A 19,217-nucleotide genomic window follows, 5' to 3' on the forward strand; every position below is an offset into this window, starting at 1 on the left:
AGAAATTTTTCCGAAAAAAATTTACGAAAAAACTCTAGGGGAAAAAATCGACAGGTTCATAGCGTAAATGCGACTGTGTTTTGTTTGTACTCACCAATAAGTGAAGTCCTGATCCGCTTTATAAAAGTCCTTAATTGTTCCTAACTGATTATTATGACGTCTGGCAAACATCCTCTGGATGTTTCCTGCCAGCCTGCAGGCACATCCTGCCTAAAATATACGATGATGTACTGTACATTTAAGAAACAAATCTGGGTCACAGGTCTGTGGAGTGTGGTTAGGCTTACGGAGTCAGCCGGTCCCTCCCCCACCACCGATACACCTCCCCCTCTCCCCCCACCCCAAACCCATACACACACACACACACTCAAAGGTCACGTGGTTCATGGTTCACTTCAACACCCATATATCGCTTCCTGCCTGCCTGCCTGCCTCCTTCCCAGCCTGCAAGCCTGCCTGCCTCCTTCCCAGCCTGCAAGCCTGCCTGCCTGCCTGCCTCCTTCCCAGCCTGCAAGCCTGCCTGCCTCCTTCCCAGCCTGCAAGCCTGCCTGCCTGCCTGCCTCCTTCCCAGCCTGCAAGCCTGCCTGCCTCCTTCCCAGCCTGCAAGCCTGCCTGCCTCCTTCCCAGCCTGCAAGCCTGCCTGCCTCCTTCCCAGCCTGCAAGCCTGCCTGCCTCCTTCCCAGCCTGCAAGCCTGCCTGCCTGCCTGCCTCCTTCCCAGCCTGCAAGCCTGCCTGCCTGCCTGCCTCCTTCCCAGCCTGCAAGCCTGCCTGCCTGCCTGCCTGCCTGCCTCCTTCCCAGCCTGCCTGCCTCCTTTCCAGCCAGCCTGCCTCCCTCCCTGCCATCATGCTAACGGGTAGTGTGTGTTAGGCTTATCTTCGGGAATGAGCCGGTCTCGCCCCCACCACCAACAAACCACCCGCCCCCCTACATCCCATCTCTCAAGGTCACGCGGTTCAACCGCGTGACTACCACTCACTCCCTGCTGCGCCTGCCTGCCTGCCTGTGCCTGCCTGCCTGTGCCTGCCTGCCTGTGCCTGCCTGCCTGTGCCTGCCTGCCTGTGCCTGCCAGCCTGCCTTTCCCTCCCTAATTCTCACTACTTCCATCCCTTCCTGCCTACCTCCTAGCATCTCTCCCTACCTCCCCCTCCCTCTTAGCATCTCTCCCTACCTCCTAACATCTCTCCCTACCTCCCCCTCCCTCCTAGCATCTCTCTCTCCCCCTCTCTCACTGATTCTCCCCCCCCCCCCTCATTCATACTGCCTCCCACCTAAACTCCATCGTCCATCCACCCACCAGTCAGCCATCACTGATGCAATGCGTGCATTTGGAGCCAACATGGTGCACAGATGTTTCTTGATTGTGCAGATATGTAAAACAAAAGCACAGAATGAACATTCCAGCCTTATGGCAATTCAAAATAATAGGAATAATAGGCCGTGAATTTGTGAAGTCACAGCGGGCAAACTGGACCATCTCCCACCCACCACAACAAACCAGCGTGACGCTTGGCGGACCCCTTCCTACCCGAACTTTGTTCGGGTAGCATGACTCCCCAACCCCAATCGGGAAACTGGAAGTTTCGGATAACTAAAGTTCGGAAACCAAGTGGTGCTCTGTATATCGCCATCCATGTATTTAAAAGCAATTCTGAAGTTAGAAAGCGTGGCATAGGCTCCTCACACAATATTCTTTATGTGGTCCTCAGGTGATAGTTTTCTATCTAGAACCACCCCTAGATCTCTTTCTTTATCAGAATTCTTTAAAGATTTCTCACATAATATATAGGTTGTGTGAGGTCTATGTTCTCCTATTCCACATTCCATAACATGGCATTTATTAACATTAAATTCCATTTGCCAAGTGGGGCTCCATATACTTATTTTGTCCAGGTCATCTTGAAGGGGCTGACAATCGTCTAAGTTTCTTGTCCTTCCAATTATCTTAGCATCATCAGCAAACATGTTCATATAATTCTGTATACCAACTGGTAGATAATTTATGTAGACAATAGACATCACTGGTGCAAGAACTGAGCCCTGTGGTACTCCACTTGTGACATTTCTCCAGTCCGATACATTGCCTCTGATTACTGCCCTCATTTTTCTATCAGAAAATTTTCCATCCATGGTAGAAGCTTACCTGTCACCCCTCCAATATTTTCCAGTTTCCAGAACAACCTCTTATGTGGAACTCTGTCGAAAGCCTTTTTTAGGTCCAGATAGATGCAGTCAACCCAACCATCTCTTTCCTGTAATATCTCTGTGGCTCGATCATAGAAACTGAGTAAATTCGATACACAGGATCTTCCAGATCGAAAACCATACTGTCTGTCTGATATTATATCATTTCTCTCCAGGTGTTCTACCCATTTAATAAGATTTAATTATTTTTTCCAATATTTTGACTATTACATTTGTCAATGATACTGGTCAATAATTAAGGGGGTCTTCCCTGCTTCCACTTTTGTAGATTTGAACTATGTTAGCCTTTTTCCACACATCAGCTACAACTCCTGTAAACAGGGATGCCTGAAAAATCAGTTGAAGAGGAATGCTGAGCTCGGGTGCACATTCTCTCAGAACCCATGGTGAAACTCCATCTGGACCAACTGCTTTGTTCTTATTTAGCTCCTTGAGCATTTTTTCCACTTCGTCTTTAGACACCTCTATGTGCTCTATGTTGATCTCTGGAATTCTTATTGTATCTGGTTCCCTGAAGATTTCATTTTGTACAAACACACTTTGGAACGTTTCGTTTAATGTTTCACACATTTCCTTTTCATTTTCCGTGAATCTATTTCCTATTTTCAACCTCTGAATATTATCCTTTACCTGCAATTTATTGTTTATGAATTTATAGAATAGACCAGTTTCTGTTTTACATTTGTCTGCAATCCCTTTTTCAAAATTTCTTTCTGCCTCTCTCCTCACTGCCGTGTAGTTGTTTCTCGCATCTTTGTATCGCTGGTATGTTTTAGGGGTTCGGCCTCTTCCTGTATTGATTCCATTTTTGTGTCTTTTGGTCTCTGGTCCTCTCGCACTTTCTGTTGAACCAATCCTGTTTCCTAGTTCTGCTTCTCTGTTTTGGTATAAATTTTTTTGTGCCTTTATCATATATTTCACAAAACCTGACATACATCTCATTCACTTCCTTGCCTAGCAACAAATCTGTCCAATTATACTCACTAAAAATTTTTCTAAGGTTGCCATAATGTCCTCTCCTAAAGTCAGGTTTTTCAATTGCATCGACTGTCATATTTTCTTCCAGATTATAACACATTGCATACTTTATTCCCAAAAAGACATGGTCACTTTTACCCAAGGGAGGAAGGTACTGAATGTCAAATATTTCTTTCTCCTTCCTGGTAAATATCAAATCTGGCATGGAGGGAATGTCCCCTTCCCTCATCCTCGTTACTTGTTTAACATGTTGATACAAGAATGTTTCCAGGATGAAGTCTACAAATTTACAGGTCCAGAAATCTTCTGTTTTAGCTTCACATGCTTCCCTATCTATGAATTTCAAGTTGAAGACGCCGACTATCAACAGTCGTGAACTATCGTTATCCGCTCTTGCTATGATCTTACAGTGTTTTACTGTGTAAATAGTGTGTAAAACTGTACATATTGTAATTTTAGTGAATTTTTAACTGGTAATATTGCGACAATAAACATTTATTGTGGACACATTACTGACACATGTATCACAGTTCCATGGAACATTATAAACGTTCTACTACATACATATGCAGGCAATGAGTCACAATAACGTGGCTAAAGTATGATGACCAGACCACACACTAGAATGTAAAGGGACAACGACGTTTCGGTCCGTCCTCGACCATTCTCAAGTCGATTGTGATGAGGAAGTAGAGACAGACAATAAATAGGCACGAGAGATGAGGAGCAAAGTAAGGTGTAGTAGAGGGGTTAGTAGTAGGAACTGCAGAGGGCCTATTGGCCCATACGAGGCAGTTCCTATTATAACCCCCGAAAGAGAAGGAGAAAATAATGAGAAGAGGAAAACGAGGGAACGTAGGAGAAGGCAATGAACAGAAAAAAGAGAGAAAAGAGGAAGATAGGAAAGAGAAAGAAAGGGAAATGGAATGGGTAAGCTTATGTAAGCTCACGTTTGTTAGAAAGATTAGAGCATTTGAGTATATACTGTGAAAGGGAAGAGTCCACAGCAACAAAGCCAGGACTCAAGTTCATGTTGGGTACATTGTGTATTAGAGCCGATTCAACAAGACAGCGTCTGTGTAGAGTAGAGGCAGGAAAGATTATTTTGGAGGAAGACCAATTAATGGGATGATTAGAATCCCTCACATGGCAGAAGAGAGCATTGTTAGTGTCTGCAGACTTAACACTTCTTTTGTGTTCTTTAAGTCTGTCATTCAGTGTACGGCCAGTTTCGCCAAAGTATTGGAGAGGACAAGACGAACAGGAAATAGAGTAGACACCAGCAGCATTAGAAGCAGGAGGAGCAGTGTGAACTAGATTGCTACGAAGTGTGTTAGTTTGACGAAAGGCGAGCTTAATGTCAAGAGGACGAAAAGTATTGGTAAAAGTTTTGAGTTCAGATATGAAGGCAAGGCATAGTACAGTGCTACTAGTGTTGGAAGCAAGTTTAGGATGAAAGAAATTTCGTTTAGCTTGAGAGTAGGCACAGTTGATGAAATGCAAAGGGTAACCAAGGCGAGAGAATGATTTGTAGATAAGGGCAATTTCAGAATCAAGAAACTGAGGGTCGCTGATGCGTAGAACGCGGAGGAAGAGAGAGACGAGGCCACTTTTGTTAACAGAAGGCAGATGGTAGGAAAAGAAGTGAATGTACATGCTACTACTCTACACAGACTGCTGTCTTGTTGAGTCGGCTCTAATACACAATGTACCCAACATGAACTTGAGTCCTGGCTTTGTTGCTGTGGACTCTTCCCTTTCACAGTATATACTCAACTGCTCTAATCTTTCTAACAAACGTGACCTCACATAAGCTTACCCTCTCCATTTACCTTTCTTTCTCTTTCCTGTCTTTCTCTTTTCTCTCTTTTTTCTGTTCATTGCCTTCTCCTACGTTCCCTCGTTTTCCTCTTCTCATTATTTTCTCCTTCTCTTTCGGTGGTTATAATAGGAACTGCCTCGTATGGGCCAATAGGCCCTCTGCAGTTCCTACTACTAACCCCTCTACTACACCTTACTTTGCTCCTCATCTCTTGTGCCTATTTATTGTCTGTCTCTACTTCCTCATCACAATCGACTTGAGAATGGTCGAGGACGGACCGAAACGTCGTCGTCCCTTCACATTCTAGTGTGTGGTCTGGTCATCATACTGCATACATATTGTAAAGGACACAAATATGCATAATATGCAATAAAAAAAACAAATAAAACCACATTGGAAATACATAAAACAAATAATTGAAAATATGTTTGTGGCAACACCCGGTGCTTGAATGGCCCGTGTGACCGTGTCTGGGCGGTTCACGTACGGGCGACCAGGCCTTGATGACGTCACAGCGCACCTTGTCCACGTCCCTACAGCCAAAGTAAATGGAATTTGGTATTTATTTTTACATAGACATGTTCAGGGAATGGAATTTAACATTTTACGAAGAAAAAAGATTTTTGGGGAATACAGTGGCACCTCTATTAACGAATTTAATTCGTTCTCGGCATGGAGCTCATTATGTGGAAAACTTGTCTTAAGAAACAAATTTCCCCATTTAAAATAAAGGAATTAAATTTAATCCATTCCACTCCCAAAAACATCCATACTTGTATGACATTTTTTTATGTAAATATAATACTGCACATGTAATTATAAATGTTTTGTTGTACTGTTTTCATTGTTTACTTTACCTTATGAAGAGTCGTTGCTGGCTTGAGGGAGACGATGGGGAGGTGGGAAGATGGAGAGGGGTTATGGTGTGGAAGGAGAATCCACCTCCGAGTCAGGCGGGCTCTCTCTTCTTGGGAATTTCACCCCACTGGGACCGGGTTGTGGTTCACTATCACTGGCTCTTCTTTTCTCTACTTTTGCAAAGAACGTATCTATTGACAATTGCTTTTGTCTTTGTTTTAGGATGTTCCTAAAACAAGACAGCAAATTGTCATTAAACATGTTCAGACACCGGGTTGATACTGCTTTATCAGGGCAGTTTTTCCAAGAATGCGGTCACCTTTTCAAACATTCCCAACACTTCCCTGATCTCACTGGAAGAGGCAGCATCCTCCTTTACCTCCTCATCCCCTTACTAATGGTGCAAATTGTTGATGAGGCCCTGCCATACTCTTTTGTGAGATCAGTCACACAGACACCACGCTCGTGCTTTGCTTTAATTTCCTTCTTCAAATCCACAGTAATTGTGCCTTTCTTCATCTCGACAACACTATCTTTAGCAAGCAGCTTCTTTGGTGACATCGTGCATTACAAATTGTAGTCACAAAACCACAAAAAAACAAAGAAAAGCACAAATAAATGCAGAGGGATGCTTGTCATGCACGATACAACAACAACACTGGGGTCGGAGGCGTCCGAGAATTTGCTAGAACCCGCGAGACGCTAGGAAGCACCATGTGGTTTTGCTCATTAATAGAGGTGAAGCTCGTCAATAGAGACACATTTGCTGTGAGTGGCTTGCTCATTACTGGAAATGCTCGTAAATAGAGCCGCTCTTTAATCGAGGTGCCACTGTACTTTATTTCATGCGCACCAGGGAAATTTCACAATAAACTCGGCGCAGCACGTTGGTTAACAGGTTTAGAAGATATTTTTTTTATGTGACTGTGGGGGTGAGAATGGGCAAATAGCGCTTAGCAACATAAGGGTTAAGAAGCACATTAACAAACTGGAAAAGGTGCAAAGACATGCTACTAAGTGGCTCCCAGAACTGAAGGGTAAGAGTTACGAGGAGAGGTTAGAAACATTAAATATGCAAAAACTAGAAGACAGAAGAAAAAAGAGGTGATATGATCACTACTTACAAAATAGTAACAGGAATTGACAAAATTGACAGGGAAGATTTCCTGAGACCTGGAACTTCAAGAACAAGAGGTGATAGATTTAAACTAACAAAACAAAGATGCCGAAGAAATATAAGAAAATTCACTTTCGCAAACAGAGTGGTAGACGGTTGAAACAAGTTAAGTGAGAAGGTGGTGGAGGCCAAAACCGTCAGTAGTTTCAAAGCATTATATGACAAAGGGTGCTGGGAAGACGGGACACCACAAGCGTAGCTCTCATCCTGTAACTACACTTGGGTAATTACACACCACCGAAGGTAATGCTTCCAAAGAGAAGAAAGGGCAGTCCGCTAACCAGGTCAACTCCGGAACTTCGTAATGAACCCAGTAAAGACACGAACATCCATACATGAAGGAACGTGGATCCCTCACGAAAGCAAAATCCCGGTCGCGCAGGAGGTAAGCTGCAAAGGCTTTCCGCACCCACTGTGACTGGACTCAGAAAGCCAGAAACCTCTGGCAAGATAGAACCGAAGAACTGTCTGTGCCACGGAACCAAACCCGGTGAAGGGTAGATGCCAAATCTAACTCGTACAAGGAGGGAGCAAAAGAGAACTCCACACCCTGTAACACCAAGCCCCGCTCCGAGGGTACAAAAACCCAAGCGGGGTCCAATGGAGCCCAAGAACCCCAAGTCAACTCCTCCTCGGCCCCAGGAACCACACCCCGAGGATCCGGGGCCGAGCCGTCCTCCACCCTCCCCCCCATGCCTCTAAAGAAAAGGCAGGAGCAACTGAAAAGCAGGAATGAAGGGAGTCGACTGGTCAGACCCAGAATCTTCAGCAGGAGGATCAGGTTTGAATGCCTCCGCCGCCACCCTGAGTACTCTGAGAGAGAACTCTATCAACATCAGAGGTCCGAGACTGTTCAACACGCTTCCACTACACATAAGGGGCATAACTGGCCAACCCCTCACAGTGTCCAAGAGAGAACTGGATAAGCACCTCCAAAGGATACCTGATCAACCAGGCTGTGACTCATACGTCAGGCTGCGAGCAGCCGCGTCCAACAGCCTGGTTGATCAGTCCGGCAACTAGGAGGCCTGGTCGACGACCGGGCCGCGGGAACGCTAAGCCCCGGAAGCACCTCAAGGTAACATCAAGGTAACCCTGGAAGGGGACTCCCCGGAGACTGCCCGGTTCTTAACACCAACTAAACCCTGCATGGTCTCCAAAAGCTTCAGACCCTTCGGAGCCGGAAGCAAGGGGAGGGAGGAACTGGATGGACAACAGAAGGGGAAGGACAAGGGAGGGAGGACAGAACCAGAGCCAAAGTGAATCCCACCACCAAGTCCTGGTCCTAAAACCGAAATGCGGCAGTCTCGGGGCATCTGTGGAAGCAACTAACCTAGCACGTTGCAACAACCCAAACCTAGTATGCAATGCAGCTGCCTCTTGCACCCTCATATTATGATCAGTATCTTGGATGAATCAGAGCTCGTACAGGCAACAAATGTCGCATGATTTCGGGACAAAATAATCTCCGACCCAGTAGATAGCATGACGGAGGCACAACCGGTGATTGTCTCCCAGAGACAAGGGGACAGAGCCACCTTCTGAGTCGCACGTAGCGAGAGGGGACTCAAGGGTCACATCCATCAGACCATGGAGCCCCCTTGGAGTTTCGCAGGGCTCTTAGCCTTATTAACACGCTAAGGGAAGCCCAGGCAGGGTACTGCAAACTGGTGCCCATGACTACCAAACAATCTGCTAATAGCTGAACCCCTGGGACGTGTTCACTCACGGAGGCCAAGCAAGGGGTGCCACCAACCACACAAAAACTGAGAACATTTATAAAGATAGATATATACACCCCAACATAGAAGGGGCAACTACCAAGGCAGACCCCCTCCCCTCACCAGGCAGAAAAAAACCAAAGGCAAAAGCCTGCAAGAGGACAATGTACCTAGATGGAACAGTGCCAGTTGCTGTAAGAGGTGGAAACTAGCTGTGCAGTACCCCGCACCTCTACCGGTGATGAAAACTACCTCCTACCCAGAGGCAAACATGGCCATCAAAGACCCCAGTTGAATCCAAGGGCAACCAAGTACCAAACAATAAAAGACACGGTGGAGGTAGATCCCGAGGAGACCCGTGGAAGGTGGCCCCAAGCCCCAAAGGTGGTACTTACAGGGCACCTAGAGAAGGTGGCCCCTAGGTGCATGCCCGAGTACCGAAGAATATTAATCCTGGCTCACACACCACCAGTAGAAACAGTCCACACCACAAGGAACAGAATCTGAGACAAATCGTTTGAGCTAGAGGCACAAGACCACACCAGTAGCACATCAGCCTGAGAACTGAAGTGTGGATCGCCAGCATGGCAGTCTGGGGCTCTCCCTTCCTCCCTCCCGGGGAGGGGGGGGTTGCGCAGATAGTGGCGCTGTGATATATCTATTAATCCAACAAACTTTGTAAAATCTCTTGTATGTATGTACCTTACCTAAATAAACATTTATTATTATTTATTATTATTATTATTATTATTATTATTATTATTATTATTATATGATGACATTGTGTTCATTTGCTAATTTTTGTTTAGGGAGTTCTGTCCACTCGTTTGGCTTTCAGTAGCAATAGTTTCACCAGAATAGGGGTTTGTTATGGGGCGCCTACCTTTCTGGGTGCTAGATCCGGTCAATGGCAGACATAGAATGCTCCCAACCACACGGGGGTTTACAGGCTATTGCTCCTCATGCAGGTTCTGCCTCATTGCTTGAGGCAGAACCTGGCCCCCCCGGCCAGGTTCTGGCTCATGGTTCCCGGTAGGCAAGAACTCCATGCTCATTGACTGATGCCAGAAAGTTATACATATCCATTTAGCCTGGATAGCTCCAGGGAGCTGACAGGGCTCCCCCCAGAAAATATTATAAAGTTGACTTTTGCAAACAGAGTAGTAGATTGTTGGAACAAAGTTAAGTGAGAAGGTGGGTGGAGGGCAAAACCATTAGTAGTTTCAAAGCGTGATATGACAGGGAGTACTGAGGTGATTGGACACAACAAGCATATCTTTTATCATGTAACTAACTACACATAGGTAACTACATTTCTAACTTTCATTGGGAAACATAGCACATTAAATACCATTGTATATATTTTCAGATAAAAGGTTTATGGCAGAAATTAGCATGGCCTTATGAAGTGGAAGGAGATAAAGTCGCCAGTCAACTCCTTCAGGACCTATGTGGGTTGGGTACTCACTACACCAAGCTAGTTATTGCTAAACTTGACGCAAAATTTCGGGAAGAGGATGCACTTAAGTCTGTTTTCCTTCCTGCAGAGGTAACTATTAACAATTTATATATTTCTGCAAATAATAAAATTTGATTTGCATATTATTATCAATGAGGCAGTTTTGGTATTGTTTTACTTCAAATGATAGCCTAAAAGTCGATAACTGCATCAATGCAATATTATAATAAAATAGTAATAATGAAAATAATAATAATATTACTGGTCACAGCTAGCAACAAAGATCATCACAAAATTTAAAAAAAAAAATGATGCAAGCCACAAATTGGTATAACTTTAAAAAATAACAAGTAATACTTAGAAAGTTAAATGCTACAATACAGTATCCACTCGATTAACCCTTTAGTTGCACAAAACATCATATGATGCATTGAGTGACTTGCAGTAACTTGCGCTCGGCATTATATGATGTTTTGGAGTACTGCACAAGATTTAAACAGCCCGTGGATACACGGGATTCACCACATCTTCATCAGGGCTCTTGTAAACAGATACCATTTTTTTTTTAAATCGTGGGCCAAATTCCCGGGTGCGAGGGGGCTCAGTATTGAGTGAGCTACCAAGCCTGATGCATGCAGCATGAGCTCACAGCACTGCTGTTCAGCTTATGACCACAGCATCGCCTAAAAATGCCATAATATACATGTTCTTGCTATTATTTACCGGTGATATTATTACAGAAGACCCCTGACTGATAAAACTGGTTCTGATAATAGCAGGATTGTGGTGATATTTAGCACTGTGCTCCATGGAAGGAGGAGTAATGCTGTGGGAGGGAGGGTGGTGGTGTTGTCTTTGACTGTGTGTAATTACCTAAGTGTAATTACCTAAGTGTAGTTACAGGATGAGAGCTACGCTCGTGGTGTCCCGTCTTCCCAGCACTCTTTGTCATATAACATTTGAAACTACTGACGGTCTTGGCCTCCACCGCCTTCTAACCTAACTTGTTCCATCCGTCTACCACTCTGTTTGCGAAAGTGAATTTTCTTATATTTCTTCGGCATCTGTGTTTAGCTAGTTTAAATCTATGACCTTTTGTTCTTAAAGTTCCAGGTCTCAGGAAATCTTCCCTATCGATTTTATCAATTCCTGTTACTATTTTGTATGTAGTGATCATATCACCTCTTCTTCTTCTTCTGTCTTCTAGTTTTGGCATATTTAATGCCTCTAACCTCTCCTCGTAGCTCTTGCCCTTCAGTTCTGGGAGCCACTTAATAGCATGTCTTTGCACCTTTTCCAGTTTGTTGATGTGCTTCTTAAGATATGGGCACCACACAACCGCTGCATATTCTAGCTTTAGCCTAACAAAAGTCGTGAACAATTTCTTTAGTATATCGCCATCCATGTATTTAAAAGCAATTCTGAAGTTTGAAAGCATGGCATAGGCTCCTCGCACAATATTCTTTATGTGGTCCTCAAGTGACAGTTTTCTATCTAGAACCACACCTAGATCTCTTTCTTTATCAGAATTCTTTAAAAATTTCTCACATATACCATGTGACCATAATATGTATAATTACACTTAGGTAATTACACATAATTTATAGGTTGTGTGGGGTCTCTGTTCTCCAATTCCACATTCCATAATATGGCATTTATTCACATTAAATTCCATTTGCCAAGTGGTGCTCCATATACTTATTTTGTTCAGGACAGATGTAATAGGACCCATAATCACCACACTAGAAATAAATATCTCTTTGATATCCCCCAGAGTCAAACTTAATCTGTGTAAACACACTATGCAAATAAAGGGACCTAGTGTGTGGAACTCGCACCCTAATAAATTGAAAAGCTGTCCAACTTTTGCATCATTCAAAACAAAACTAAAAAGTACCTAATTTCATCTTCATAGTTTCCTACCTTTTTGCTTTAAAATTGCAATGTATCTAGTGCTACCCAATCTCCCAATCTTTATGTACCTAATCCAAACAACTTTACCATTGTGATCATTGCTGTCTTCTAATACGCACTATCAATTTGCTGTATGGTGCCTATTAATCATGTCTAAATTACCAATCAAGCTGTCAGTGTAATCAATCGGAGCTACCAATGTGCTTTAACCCTCAAACCGCGCATATCATGTATAAATGATATCAGTGACAAAACCGAAACCGCGCACATCATTTATATATGATTTCGTGTCTAGCGCTATAATTTAAATGCCCCGCCTGGGATGGGGCAGCTATAGTACAGCCACGACTGATAGTTGCCAGATGCCACCTAGAAAAAAAATCCAGGCCAACATTCTTGGGTGTTATAGCGTCAGTATTGAGCAAGCCACCAAGGCTGACGCACACAGCACGAGCTCACAGCACCGCTGTTCAGCTTGTGACCACAGCATCGCCTACAAATACCATAATATAAATGATACTGCTATTATTTAGCAATGATAGTATTACTGAAGCACCCTGACTGTGATAAAACTGACCAGGATTCTGATAATAGCAGGATTGTGGTGATATTTAGCGCTGTGCTCCATGGAGGGAGGAGTAAGGCTGTGGGAGGGAGGGTTGTGGCGTCGTCTTCTGACTGTGTGTGGCCACCATTTATTGACTGCACTCACCATACCAGCTTAGTGGTTCGCTATGGTGAACACAAATGTAGATACTTATATATAACGTGTGTATAGTGTGAGATAACAGCGAGAGGAGAAGGTTGGGAGCCGCCATTTTGGTGAGGGAGGAGCATAGTCTGCACGACTTGGCATGGTGTTTACTGATGGCCACTATGGTCTTTGGGCACTATACCAGCTAATTTGTACAGGTATGGGGAATAAAACAGGTAGATACTTATATATAATGTGTGTATATAGCGTAATAACACCACAAACAATATTGTTGGAGGACAAATATTAGTGCGTCTCGCCTTGAGGGCGGCCGCCGATCAGCTGACTGTGTGAGTAGAAACGTCTTTGTGCCTTTACTCACCATACAAGCTTAGATGTACAGTTATGGTGAACAAAACATGTAAATACGTATATATAATGTCTGTGTATAGTGAATAAATACAAAAACAGTATTGTGGGAGGTGAATGAGGGTGAGTGAGGTGGTGTTGAGGGAGGGAGGGAGTGGCAGTGAGTGGCTCGCTGGTGTTTGGTGGTCACTCCTCGTTGCTTTTTGACTCACAAGACCAACTTAGTAGTTCGTTATGGTGTACAAAACATGCAGATACTTATATATAACCTGTGTATATAGTGTAACAACAGCAAAACTATTTGTTTATTGTTTTATGAACATAATACAGTGGTACCTCGCATAACGAATTTAATCCGTTCCATGTTCGTCATGTGAAACGGACGTCATACAAAACGAGTGTCCCCCATGTAACCAGTGTGATGCACTGTGTTTATTGTGAAATTCCCCAGTGTGCAGGACATCAAATGTTCCCCAAAATATAATTTTTCTTTGTAAAATGATAAATTACCGTCCCTGAACATGTCTATGTAAAAATAATTACCAAATTCCACTTACTTTGGCTGTGAGGGCATGGACAAGGTGCGCTGTGACGTCATCAGGGGCTGGTCGCCCGAGTGTGAAGCTCCCAGACACGGTCGCGCAGGCCATTCAAGCACCACGTGTTGCCACAAATATATTTTCAAATATTTTTTCTATGCATTTCCAATGCAGTTTTATTTGTTTCTTTTATCGTATATGATGCATATTTGTGACCTTTACAATATGTATACAGTAGAATGTTCATAATTTTCCATGAAACTGTGATACATGTGTCAGTAATGTGTCCAAAATAAATGTTTATTGTCACAATATTACGTGGTAAAAATTCTCTAATATTACAATATGTACAGTTTCACATACTATTTACACAGTAACACACTGTATTACACACTCAGTACTTTGGATGTGCATAATAGTCAACGAAGTAGTCCATGGTACACAGCGCGACTTTGCTCTCCTTGCACCAGCTACAGATAGATTTTTGTTTCCTGTTTCATCGTTCTGTGTGCTTGCAAATAATGCACTCGCGTGCACCCTTGGCTTTAGTACTTGTAGGTGGTATGTAGCCAAGCTTGTAAAGCATAAAGTAGTATTGAAACGATTATAGGAAAAGCTCAATTTGTAAGGTAGTCTTGAAAAGATCGCTTTGTAAGGTCCCACACAGGAAGAGATTCAGCTAGCCTCAAAGAGTGTTCATCAGTCAGGAAGAGATTCAGCTAGCCTCAAAGAGTGTCCATCAGTCAGGAAAAGATTCAGGTATTCTTAAAAATATCAATGAACACCACCACCATGGAAGCCGCTAACACTGTTCATCTATGCTACTTGTATCAGATGCATCATCACTGAACGCAGAAAACGATTCATCTATGTATCATCTATATACATTAGAGATGGCAAGGGTGGGGCTCAGAGCTACACCTGGATACGCTCGCTGTATCATCCTCATAGGTGCTGTATCACAGGCATCCGACCGTTGTGTTAAGCCCTTATTGCGCCTAGCTTCACCAATGTTATGACCCTTATGTTCTTCAAACAATAGGGTCTGAATTGCACTGACTGAGTACAGTCTTTCAACACCGTGTGGGACAGGTGTTTGAGAGCCAGAGGCACGTGTGCTACAAATGGTTGCTCATGCACTACTAACCCAGCCAGCAGCCCTTATCTTTCATATTCGTTATAGCAAAAGGTTCGTTCAGTGTTTGTTGGGTAGGCTGCTCCATTATGACAATCTTTCTTTGTTTCAAATGTGTTCTATTTGTTTTGTATTTGTTACTTACGTCTCAATAATGGAGCAGCCTACCCGACAAACACTGAACGAACCTTTATGACATTTGTCCATTTTTCAAATTGTTTCAACAGTTCTTTTATTTTTCGTTTCTTTTTTTTTTTTTTTTTTTAAGAAACATGGAGTAGTCGACTTGTAGACCACCGAACGAACCTTTTTGACATTTGTACTGGTTTTCAAAATTCTTCATTTTTTTATTATTTACGTTTTTTGTACGTAAGAAACATGGAGCAGCCTACCTGCCGACCACCGAACGAACCTTTTGCTATAAGACAAATGAAAAAAAAATATTGAACACATTTGAAGAAAGGAAAATGTCATAATGGTTTATTCAGTGTATGTAAGGTTGGCTTCTCCATTATTGAGACGTAAATGACAAATAAAAAACAAATGGAACACATTTGAAACAAAGAAAGATTGTTATAATGGAGCAGCCTACCTGCCGAACACCGAACGAACTTTTTTGACATTTGTTGTATATCAGACATTTCATTTCTTTTTTCCTACAAAAACGTCAATGCTTTGCAACATCTCAGCAGTCACCCTTTTATATCCCAGCATCATTAGCATCTTTAAACAAGAACAACGTAATTTATGTGCATTGTGGGAGGCGTCTAAGAATGTGCAAGAAGCAGCGCAACCCTACCATGTGGTGTTGACGTTACTCAAACCAGCGTTCATCATACGGGACGATTTCACACCGATCGGGCCGTTCGTTACCCAAAATATTCGTCTTTTGGGGCAATCGTTATGCGAGGTACCACTGTAATTGAATCGCTAATATGCACACCATAATTTTGAGTACAGCGATGGTTCACACATTTTATAATTTAAATATACCACAATTCACTGTATGGAATAATATTACTGCAAAAAACTAAGAAAAAATCAGAGACATTGAAATAATTAGGTAATAATATATTTGTGGCAACTGCTGTCTGACAGCTCGGGCGGAGTAGACCTCGTCTGGCGAAGGCTCTGTCAATGCCCCTTTTTTGCCACACTTCCCTACCCTATTGCAGCTAAAATATGCCACCTACGATTTTTTTGTTATTTTTTCCGTGATCAGGGAACAAAAATGAACACTTCTATAAGACGAAAGAATTTTTTTTATTTTGTTTTTTTGTTGCGCCTGTGGGTGTGAATTCCATTTGGGCCCCTAGCGGTTTGAGGGTTAATATACCTACTAATCTCTACCATTTTATTTTTATTTTTTCTTGCAATGAATCTATTATAATTTTATTAATTCTGCTTGAATTTACCTACTTAAAATTATCTGTTAGATAAAGGACCTGCCCAAAACGCTGCACGTACTAGTGGCTTTATAAGATTGTAAATACCATGCTATGTATCCTCACAAACCCAATATACCTTTTTGTATATAAATAAATAAAATAAAATAAAATAAAAAAAGGACCTAGATTCACGAAGCTCCATGTATTTCTTCATAAGTAGGTTTGCTACGAAGGTTCCTAAGTATGCGATAAGAAGATTCTTGCCGAAAGAGATCACTACTGTGTTTCGTTTGACCACTCAGAGAGCAGGCAACATTCTTTATCTTGAAGATTTAGCCAATCACGACGCTGGCTTATCGGAGCTTTACTGCCCTCTATTTATGTTGAATTTTCTTATAAAATTAGTATATTTCAAATTAAAATTATGTTTTCTATGGGGAGCCCCTACGGCTCCCTGGAACTTATCGAGCTAATGTGTGTTATATTAGACCAGGACATTAGCTAAGGAGTTCAGACCTACCAGGGACCAGCGCCAGAACCTGGCCACTTTAGAGAGGTTTCAGGGAGCAATGGCGCTGGACATCCCCCTTGTGGTTGAGGTTTTCCTTATCTGCCATCAACCAGGGTTAGGCACCCAGAAAGGTAAGCATAACAAAACAAACCCCACATGGTAAAAAACTAAAACAAAAAACCGAACAGAGAGGTAGAAACTCCCTACAATCCCAAGGAAACGAGCAAACAAGCAAACATCACACTATACTGCCGTGCCGATCGTCTGCGCAGCCCTCCCCGCCCCTGACAGGGGGAGGGGGGAGCCCTGGACCTACCGCACCGGCTGCCTAGCATCAGTTCGTAAGCTAATGTCAACCAGGATAGACGCTTCTCTGGCCTCAGTTTCCTAGGCGGTGTTTACCTTGTGTGGCGTTCACTGCCGTGTGTTGTGTTGTGCGGTGGCCAGGAGTACCTCATCAGTGCCGGGGCTACATGCGCTTAGGGGCTTCCTTCCCTAAGCGCCCTGTGAGTACTGCCCCTGCGTGACAGGGTTATCTTCCCTGGGGCGTTCGGGAACAATTCCCATAGAGGTTCTTGCTGCTCAGCATTTGCCTCGCCCTTGGGGCCAGCTGGGGCTTGGGGCCCTTGTTTGGCCCTGGGAAGGAACTGGTATTGTGCTGGTTAGGGCGGCAAGGTGTTGCTGCGACTTGCCACCTAAGTGGCGACCGGTTCCTGTTGCCTCTGGAGACAGTGTACTTTTGCGGGGGTTTTCTTTTGTTTTTATTTTCATTTGCCTGGTGGGGGTCTGCCTAGTGTGGCTATAGTGTTTGGTGGCCCTCTGCTAGGCCCCCGTGATTGTACACGTCGCAGGGGTTTTCAGTGTTGTCCTCTACCCCCTTGTTTTTTGGGTTTCTTAACCGGTTAGCAACACCTTGCCCGGGCTTCCCGTAGCAGTCAGCCTACGGGCCCTGGAAACCCCTGTCTGGGCTCGGTGGACCATTGAATGTGTTTTCTGGGTTCCAACCCGTCTTGTACTGGATCGTTGGTTGCTGTGCCCTTGTCTGTGGGTGTCAGTCGTCACTTTTACCTCCGTCATGTTGCCTGTTGGGTCACTGACACCTTGACCCAGAGTTTTGCGAGAGACTCTCTGCATTGTTCTCCAGTACTCTCCTGATGTTATTACTGTTCAGAGTGCAGGCGGCATCCGTGTTGCAAGCTAGGTTAGGTTGCTGCAACATGCTAGGTTGGTTTCCCACTCGGATGCCCTGGGGCCGCCTTGTTTTGGTTAGGTGCTGTTCACCCCTTTCCCTCCTTGTTCCCAGCTCCGGACCGTCTGTGGGTTTCAGGGTTGGTGCGGGGTTTAGTTGGGGCCGAGACTCAGGGCGGTTTTCGGGGGCTGCCCCGTTCGGGTTGGGGACGGAGGTTTTCAAGCCTGTTCCTCCTGCCAAGGCTTCTGGGGCTTACCAGTGGCCCTTTTCTTGTTGCCTTTCCCATGGACCCTTCCTTTTCTTTAAGGGCGAAGGACTTGGAGGACGGCTCTGCCCTGGGGCGTCTGTTGCAGGTTCCCGGGGCTGTGGGGGATGCCTGCTAGCCGTTCTGGGGCGGTTTGTCCATGCCTGGGTTTTCTGCTTTTGGGCGGAGTTTTTCGCCCATCCAGTCTGCTTGCTTCCCACTTTTGCTGGCGTGTTTTCGTATCTTTTGTGTCGGTCACAGCCCTCTGTTCTGGTGGCCATTTTCTTCTGCCGGTTTCCCAGCGTGGCCACCAGGGCAGCGTTGCGGTTTGTTTACATGCGTCCTGGGTGTACGAGCGAGCGTCTTGGGTGAGTTTTTCACCTTTTTCAGGGGTTTTATTCTCCTGTTGTCGTTTCATTGCTTTTCTGGTGTTTTCTGCCCATTTCCTGTTCCTCTGGGAATGTTTGAGTGTTGATTTTACACCGGATTTTCCGTTTTGTCTGTTTTGGGTCTGGGCCCTTAGGTTTGGGCTCAGTGTCCCTGTCTGTTATGCTTGCTCCCACACCTTGTCCCTCGGTTTTCGGTCTGTTTTGACCTGTTTCCCTGGGGGTTCTGTCTGGGGGCTGTGCTTTGCCGTTTCTGTGGTGTATCTCTGCTGGCAAATGGGTGGTTTGGGCTCCCCCCTGGTTCAATTCCAGGTTCCTTTGGGTTCTTTGGTTTCGTTCCAGGAGGTTTCTTCCTCTTGGGCCCCCTTTGTGGGTTCAGGGGGCTTTGTTTCCTCGTGTGTGAACAAGTTCTGTCTTCTGGGGTTCCGGGGTCTTCCTGGCTTGCAGACTGATCTTTTTGGGTCTTGGCACATGTTGTGGTCGTGCTGGGACTTTGAGGTGTTGCTGTCGAGGTGGGCCTTTCGATGCAGTTTTGTGCCTTCTTTGCCTGGCCGGCGTGGTGCTCTCTGCCCACTGGTCGGCGACTTGTAATTTTCTTTTCACATGTATGTGTGTGTAATTACCTAAGTG

General features: G+C 44.3%; 1 protein-coding gene across 1 annotated transcript in view; it reads left to right on the forward strand.

The window, feature by feature from the left end:
* LOC123769137 (protein unc-13 homolog 4B) overlaps nt 1-19,217 on the forward strand; it is a 441,599-nt gene that overhangs the window by 251,749 nt on the left and 170,633 nt on the right. The window contains exon 11 of the mRNA XM_069309818.1: nt 10,129-10,308. Within this exon, the coding sequence (XP_069165919.1) occupies nt 10,129-10,308 (180 nt within the window). The remainder of the gene's footprint in view (nt 1-10,128; nt 10,309-19,217) is intronic.

The sequence above is a fragment of the Procambarus clarkii genome, chromosome 66, assembly GCF_040958095.1.
Source record: "Procambarus clarkii isolate CNS0578487 chromosome 66, FALCON_Pclarkii_2.0, whole genome shotgun sequence".
Classification (NCBI taxonomy): domain Eukaryota; kingdom Metazoa; phylum Arthropoda; class Malacostraca; order Decapoda; family Cambaridae; genus Procambarus; species Procambarus clarkii.